Below are 8,637 nucleotides of genomic sequence, written 5' to 3' on the forward strand. Positions count from 1 at the left end.
GCCGAGCCGCGGCGCCGGGCCGAGTGGGGGCGGGGCGAGCGCGGCAGACGGGCCGCGGGTCTGACAGCGCAGCTCGAGCCGCCGGGTGTGGGGCGGGCCAGGCGAGGACCCCCGCCGCTCTCCCGATGGGGCTCTGTTTCCCCTGTCCCGGGGAGTCCGCGCCTCCCTCGCCGGACCTGGTGAGTGAGGCCGCAGCCCCGCGTCCGCCGGCCCCCGCGCCGCGCACCTGTTCCCCGGAGGGCGCGCGGAGGCCCCGAGCTGCGGGCGCCGGGCCGGGCGGTTGGCCGCGGCGGCGCGGGCCCCTGGCGGCGAACGCGTGTGGACACGCGCGGAGGGAATTGGGGTCCTGCCTCCGTGTGGGTCTTCCGTCTTTCGTTACGCTAAATTGTCCCGAGGCGGCCCGGGGTCTCTGCCTTGGCTGAGCGGCCGCTCGGGGAGCCGGTGGGACAGGGGTGCGGGCGCCGCGGGGGATGGAGTGAGCGTGGGGGAAATGCCCCTTTCTGCGGACCTGAGGGTGTGCTGTGCCAGGAGACGTGCATTTTCCTGTGTCTGTACCAGCTGTTCAAAGAAGGTGCTCCATAAAGCCTCCTGTGCTCCTGCGCTTTCTTGGATATTGTATTAATCAATGATTCCCTTTAGTATTTACCTCTTGCCTTTAAATCCTTCCCTTTTTTGCAGGTCAAGATTCTCCCTGAGCTAACATCTGTTGCCAATCTTCCTCTTTTTTCTTTTGCTTTTCTCCCCAAAGCCCCAGGGCACAGGTTGTATCTCCTAGTTGGGAGTCGTCCTAGTTCTTCTATGTGGGACCTTGCAACTGACAGATGGGCGGTGTGGTTCCGCCACTGGGAAGCGAACCCACCTGCCCAAGCGAGAGCCCGACCTTTCACTACTAGGCCATCAGGGCTGGCTGGAGTCATTCCGTTTTTTTACAAAAAGAATATTTTATATAGTGCAAAGGGTACAGTTTGTAACTTTGCCATATGTAGCAAACAAAAAGACAGGGCGCCGAGTTAAATTTGAATTTTCAGATAAACAAAGAATACATTTTAAAAATAGATTTATCTCATGCAATATTTAGGACATCCTTATACTAGAAAATATTCGTTGTTTATCTGAAATTCAAATTTAACTAGGCATTTTGTGGTACAATAGAGTTAGACTTTTTTGCAGCTTTCTATTTTAACACTGTCTTTCCATTAATAGTCCTAACAGGCAGTTGATAACAGAAAACCTAAATTCCTCTCTTCTCTCCTGTCTAGCTAAAAATTGGTTGAAGGAAATGAGTTATTCAGGGAAGTATATTAACTCTTCAGCCATTTGATTATGCGTACTAAAAATGACCTGGAAGTTGATAAGGGAAAGTTCCCCTTGTGGTTCTTGCTACTGTTGCTTTTTTTTTTCTTTCAAAGATTGGCACCTGAGCTAACATCTGTTGCCAATCTTCTTTTTTTTTCCCCCCCTTTTTTCCTCTTCTCCCCAAAGCCGTCCAGTACATAGTTGTATATCCTAGTTTAGGTCCCTCTGGTTGTGCTGTATGGGACACTGCCTCTGTGTGGCCTGATGAGCGGTGCCAGGTCTTCGCCCAGGATCAGAACCAGCAAAAGCCTGGGCTCCGCAAGCGGAGCGCACGAACTTAACTGGGCGACCGGGCCAGCCCCAATAATGTTGCTTTTACGTGCTAATTTTGTTAGTTTGGCTGTTTGTAAAATCCCATCTGTCAGCATTGTTAAGCCCTACCCCCTCCCACAGATAACCACATGCCTCGCTGCTTGAATGGCCCTTTATCTCTGAGGCTTCTCCTGAGCACCAGAATAAAATAGATCCCACACCGTACCACACACCTACCCTTCCGTTTCTTATCCACCTTACTCTTCTTTATATTTCCCCAAAGCACTTACTACTCTCTGACAGACAGTACTTACTTGATTTGACTGCATGCCCTCCTGGGAATTTAAGTTCCATTTGGATGGAAACATTTATCTGTATTTTTTTCTCTGCTGTATCCTCAGCACCTAGAAAAGCTCCTGAGGCACGATAGGTGCTCCCTGAATATTTGCCCAATGAATGCATGAGTGTGTGGATTGTGGTATGGAAAACAAGGGAATTGTTAACACAGCTCCCAAAAGAACGCCGCTTGCTGTCTTAGATATTTAAAGACTTTATAATTAAGTAATACGTGATATAGAAAAATGATATTCAGTGTTTCCCAACGTCTCATAAATTTCCTCCAGCCCTTCCTGTCCTACCCAGTGACATGTACCCACTTCATTCGTGAAGTTTTCCTGAAAACACTAGCCTACTTCAGACTTCTTTTTAATTGGCCATATCAAACCACGTAGTTCCCTCCTTGTATTAGTAAATGTCATTTGTTTTATTAGTGCCCTGACTGGCTTGTAAGCACTTTTTAAAAAAAAAAAAAAAATAGATTTTTTTATAGGCTAACGTGTATAAATATATGTGTAATATATATAATATATAATGTATAAGGCATAATATAGATGACATATATCTATAAATATGTTTTAGCATGTACTTATTTGAAGGTATATTGATTGATTGGAAGAGTGAAATTCAGAAAGTTGAGTATTTTATAAATATTGTAAATAGTGGCAGTCTTAGTGGAAAATTTGGGGCCAGTACTAAATATTTTTGTAAACTGTTTATTACCTATAAGTGTAGGTGTATAAATGAGCCACGACAATGTTTGGTTTGACTTTAAAATGTATTTTTTACACATTTTCTTTAGGAAGAGAAAAGAGCAAAGCTTGCAGAGGCTGCAGAGAGAAGACAGAAGGAGGTGAGAGTCAAAAGTAAAATTCTACCTACCAAATAATTCAGTTTGTACTTCATTCTCGCTAGATGTTTATTAAGTAGTATTTTCTAATGAAATGGTATCTGATATCTTATAAATTTATATTTAAAGGTAATAATTTTTAAAAATGATTTCTGTGTTTCTATCAAATGCACTTATACCATTTAATGTGTGAATTAGCATAGAGATATCTTCTGTAATGTGAGATGCCCCTTTAATAGCATTCTTCTCGGGATAAAATGACCATGCCTTACAAAATACTGACAGATGTGAAGTAAGTTTAGGGGAAAAATTTGTATGGTTGCAAAAGACCCAATGAAGAAATGATAATATGTTTTATGTTACGCTGTTGTAGAAATTGTCTAAATTCTTTCTTACCAAATATAGACCAACCTCTCACTCCAAAGAAAAAACAAACAAGAAAACACCTTTTGGACACTGGATACTGATTTTCATTGTTCTTCTATACCCCTTAACAAATCTCTTAAAGGCTGCATCTCGGGGCATTTTGGATGTTCAATCTGTGGAACAAAAGAGAAAGAAAAAGGAAAAAATAGAAAAACAAATTGCTGCGTCTGGGCCCCCACCAGAAGGTGGACTTAGAGTAAGTATTAAAATTTACTTAAGGTTTATTTTACCTGGAATTTTTAAAAACTTTTAAAAACAATCCATTCAATAATTTCTTCTTGAAATGGATTCCCAGAAGATTTTGAATTAATTTAAAAGCATTAATAATGTAGATTGGAAGAAGTGTCAATTTATTTGGACATCCCAACATTCATTGAAATAGACTTACTTTCTTTTTCCCAAAATGAAATAGATTTTTCGTGATTATCTTAACACTATATCTTTATACTTATGAAATTAATACTAATCTTAAGTGTGTAGAAAACTCAAACAATATGGAAGAGTATATAGAAGAAGGTAAAAATTACCCAAATTTAGTGTCATTTTGACAGACATTATTTCTAATCTCCATTTATACCTCTATCTTATTAAATTTGATTATACTGTAAATTCTTTTTTTATAACCTACATTTTTTCACTCAGTTATTGGAGACTTTTGAGCTCTCCGTTGTCACTCATGATCATAGTCATGTAAATGTTAATTTGGACAATTGGGTGAGCGGGTTGAGTGTGACATATGCATCTCTTAATGTAGCAATTGCAGCTCTTGACACTGGAACTATAATGATGGACAGATTAAACAAGGTCCCTGAACTTGGGGATTTTGCAGTCTAGCAGGACTGTAAAGGTTTTATTTTACATGTTAAAGCTCAGGAGAATAATGGTTCAGATATTACGATTTTACTCTTTGTCCACTTTTAAAGGAAATACATTTATCAAATAAGTATATTTGTGAAAAGGACAATGTCCTGAATTTCAGTCATTTATAGTTAACTTGTCAATGATTTATGAGCACTTCTTGAGCTGATTCAATGTCTTCTCAACTTAGTTTGGTGTTTGCTCTCAAAACTATTGATATAAATACATATATGTATGTATCCCCCTAACTTGTGGGGCAGGCAGTGTAGGAGCGTCCTGAGCAGAGGTGATTCTGGCTCAGGAATATCACAGAGAGAAAGATTTATCTGTGTGTATTTTACAACTGTATGTGACTTCATCTAATTTCATTTAATAAATGAAATTTTTAAAAAAATTTTTTATCGTTAACTTTTAACAACGTATGAAATAATTGGTTTCAGTATTAAGGTAAATAGCCGTGACCATTTTGCTTATGTCTTTTATATACCCCCGCAGTAGTCTAGTGTGAAGTCAAACAGTTGGGAGATACAAGGTCAAATATCGATCAGAAGTATAGATGCTTACTTTCAATATTCTGTTGAGATAAAGATCTGTGTCACCAGGTTTCCTTCATAGAGGGTTCTCAAAAGCAAACAATTTGTGAAAATTAAATTAGAGGACTGGAAATGATGCTGAGATCCACTGTTTCATAATAGAAGAAATGGAGGTAGGGAGTGACTTAATCAGAGTGACATATAACGTTATAAGAAAAGAGGGGCCGGCCCGGTGGCGAGGTGGTTAAATGCACACATTCTGCTTCTCGGCGGCCCAGGATTTGCTGTTTCGGATCCCGGGTGCAGACATGGCACAGCTTGGCAAGCCATGCTGTGGTAGGCATCCCAGGTATAAAGTAGAGGAAGATGGGCACGGATGTTAGCTCAGGGCCAGTCTTCCTCAGCAAAAAGAGGAGGATTGGCAGCAGATGTTAGCTTAGGGCTAATCTTCCGCAAAAAAAAAAAAAAAAAACATATTGTGTATATAGGCAGAATTACAAAGGTACTTATTTTACATGTTCTAATGTAACAAATTTAACATTGGCTTTTAAAGTCTTAAGAAAGGGGCTTTCTTAATTAAACCTGAAGAAGCTTCCATGCCCTGGAGCCTGCAGATTAGAAATAAATTAGGCCTTCTTTTGCTTCTGGTTCCCTCAGAAGCGCTCATCATGAAAAATATTCCAGTGTTAAATTTAGTACCTTTTTTTGTGTCTACTGTTCTTATAAGAAACCTCTCTGGCTTAATAAAAATGACCCTCAGAGCCATCAAGCTGGACGGTGATGGGAGGATTCTTCCAAGAAGAGTGGCTCATTCTCATAAACCACTACTGTTGCCCACAGTGTCGTTTTCCCTTGGAATAGTCCTAATCATTTATACCACCAACACACTGGCTTTACAGGACATGCCCCTTTCACCCTGACCACCTGCATAGCTCATCGAGAGCATATAGTGAAGTTAAAAATGAATTTTTGGAAGCTCAGGAATTACAGAAGGGAAAATACAAGGCAGAGGGTAACTTGAATCCTCAAATCCCTTGGCCTGGGGTCCTTTAAGGGCTGCTGTCGGGCCTGTTATACAGGCTGGCCCGGAGTGTCCTATAGTATAGCTAGATTCTTCCTAACCAGGCTCTATAGTCTGAGGAAGACGTGTCCTTTCCCTGTCTTTATGCCCTCCACATATTCGTCTCCTGACCAGCTCTGCCTCTTCCCAGGATGATTGGCATTGGCGATGCTCACTGTCTTCCAGAAAGGCAGCCTTATTTTAAAAAGTCAGCGTGTTGATGGCACCAGGACTCAAACTCACTTCAGGACAGGACACAGCAGGGGCGGAGCAGTGGCAGACCCCTAGTGCAGGGGCTCTCCACCCTGGCTGCACGGTGGAGTCCTGAGGAGCCTGCACAAAAGGCTGAACCTTGGGTCCCCTCCATAGCAGTCAGTATCTCTGTGTGGGCCTCAGCCATCGGGACTGTTTTAAGCTCCCCCAGGTAATCGAATGTCAAACCAGACTGAGAATCACTGCTCTAGTGTTTTTACACTAGTCCTAAGAGATACTATGGAAAATAGAGTCCCATAGTAAAAAATGTTTTGAAATCCTGATTACTGTATTGAATACTGCATTGTATACTTTCTTGAAGATTAAAAAAGGCACACTTTTCAAGTCTCTAAGAAGTCCTAAAATAAAGAAAAGCAAATTTATTTGGATTAACCCTTAATTTTTCAAAACATATTTAAATTCAGATCTAAAAATATATATATAACACCCAGTAATATTCCTTAGATGTACTTGGGAAGCACTGCTCCAGACTGGCAAACATCTCCAGGACTATCCCGATGGCACCTGCAGAACTCAGTAGAGCAGATTTAATAGACTTGATTCAGCAGAACAACAGATGGAATCGTTTCTCAAGTCAAGCAAGGAAAAGACTTTGCCGCACGATTATTTAATATTTTCTACCATTTCTTAGCTCCCTGCCTCAAACAAGGTCCTTGTTTTTATTTTGTAGTTTCATTGTTGGTTTTGTTTTATGATGTTTTGTTTTGTTTTTCCTTTACTGATACTTGGATATTTGGGATCTAGCTACCCATTAGTCTGCCCAGATATTTAGTATCACTTCTTTATATTTTTGAGCCATTATATACCTTATTTCAGACTTTTGACTGTAATGTAAAATGTTACTAATCGCTGCCACTTAGAAAAATCCTTCTATATTTGTGTAGCCCATATTAGCCAGCCCTGGTGGTCTAGTGGTTAAGATTCGGTGCTCTCCCTGCTGCGGCCCTGGTTTGTTTCCCAGTCAGGGATCCACACCAGCCGTCTGTCAGTTGTCACACTGCGGCAGCTGCGTGTTCCTGTGATGGTGAAGGCTCTGCTACCAGGATTTCACATACCAGCGGGGTCCCCCATGGTGGACAGGTTTCAGCGGAGCTCCCAGACTGACAGACTAGGAAGAAGGACCCGGCCACCCAGTTCCGCAAATATTGTTGTCTGCTGTAGCGCTGGAAGGGGAGAGGATGGTGCAAAGACCGCGCAGGGCTCCCCTCTGCCGTGCACAGGGAGCTAGGAATCGGAATTTACTTGACAGAACTAACCACGAAAAGAGCCCATATTCCTCTTTATCTGTTTGTTCACTAGAATATTGTTATGTAACTTCAAATAAAATTAACTTTGCTCTGTATATTTTTATCTTTTCTAGTGGACAGTGTCATAAAGCATAACATGAGCGACGAGTCTACTGCCAGTAACTAATGTCTGCGATCATATGGATGTCCTCAATTTAATTTCTTCTCTTTGAATAAATGAAGATTCAGACTATAATTTTAGTTCCTTACGCGCAGTGCTTTTTCAGTACTGAGATAATGAAAATGCTTTTGATTTTCAAACTTAGAAAATGGCCAGACCTTTCATTATGTACTTATTTTCCTACAATTGCTCTTCTGCAGGTAAGGGGTGATTTGCCACTTTTTAGTAGTTAAAACATGGACCTAAATAGTGGCTATAAATATATATATTGCATGTAAAAATTCTACATACATCTCAAATATGAAAGTTCGCCATTGTATTTTCCCTCCTTTATGAAGTGATCTAGCTATTTATAGTTTGCTGCTGAGCCTTCTCTCTCTTTTTATTTCATTATATAGCAAGACTTTTGCTTAAACTTGTGGACTTAGTGCCTTTAAACCGATCATCAGGGAAAATCTTGAAAAATCATTTGAAGGGCTTATGTGAAGGAACACTGTAAATTTTTATAACTTACCAAGTAGTGAATATTTGTAGGAAATGTTGAATTTCTCCTAATTTATTTTCTATTGCTGTAGCTTATAAAATTAACATAACTGTGTTTTACATTACAATAAAGTAGGTTTTTTTTTTTTTTGCTTGCTAAATTTACAATTACATATTAATGGTACCATCAGAGGGCAGTGATGTACTGTTGTCCAATATCACATTCAGCTCTATCAAGATCTTTGTAGTACTTGAGTTAAACTAAGAAACTGGATGGGTTATACCGAGTGGTAATGTATTTGTCTGGATTTCACAGGTGTTTTTATTCTTCTGTATTTTGTTAAAGAATGATCATAAGATTTATACAGATGTGAAATTGCCCAGGCAAATAGAAATGTGTGAAAGAGACACATGTAGGTACTGTATTTAAAAAGGTCTACTTTAAACATAAAAATAGGGGCTGGTCTATTTAGGTTCGCGCCTTCCGCTTCTCAGCGGCCTGGCATTCGCCAGTTTGGATCCCGGGTGCGGACATGGCACCTCTTAGCAAAAAGCCATGCTGTGGTAGGCATCCCATATATACAATAGAGGAAGATGGGTATGGATGTTAGCTCAGGGCCAGTCTTCCTCAGCAAAAAGAGGAGGGTTGGCAGCGGATGTTAGCTCAGGGCTAATCTTCCTCAAAAAAAAAAAATTAAAAAATAAACAAACATAAAAATATTACAGGGTAATTCTCTATGATGAGTAGTCATAAACTTTTTAGATTTTTGTTCCTTAGTAATGTGTTTTATAGCATTTTTGGG

At 40.5% G+C, this 8,637-nt stretch overlaps 1 protein-coding gene across 1 annotated transcript; it reads left to right on the top strand.

Annotated features, from left to right (window-relative positions):
* Positions 1-22: 22 nt before the first annotated feature.
* SVIP (small VCP interacting protein) lies at positions 23-7,426 on the top strand. The gene is made up of 4 exons (XM_046638501.1): positions 23-179; positions 2,747-2,797; positions 3,303-3,416; positions 7,305-7,426. Exons 1-4 carry the CDS (start codon positions 126-128, stop codon positions 7,317-7,319), a joined length of 234 nt encoding a protein of 77 aa, XP_046494457.1. The 5' UTR covers positions 23-125; the 3' UTR covers positions 7,320-7,426.
* The last annotated feature ends 1,211 nt before the right edge of the window (positions 7,427-8,637 follow it).

Source organism: Equus quagga, chromosome 14 (genome assembly GCF_021613505.1).
Source record: "Equus quagga isolate Etosha38 chromosome 14, UCLA_HA_Equagga_1.0, whole genome shotgun sequence".
Taxonomy (NCBI): Eukaryota; Metazoa; Chordata; class Mammalia; order Perissodactyla; family Equidae; genus Equus; species Equus quagga.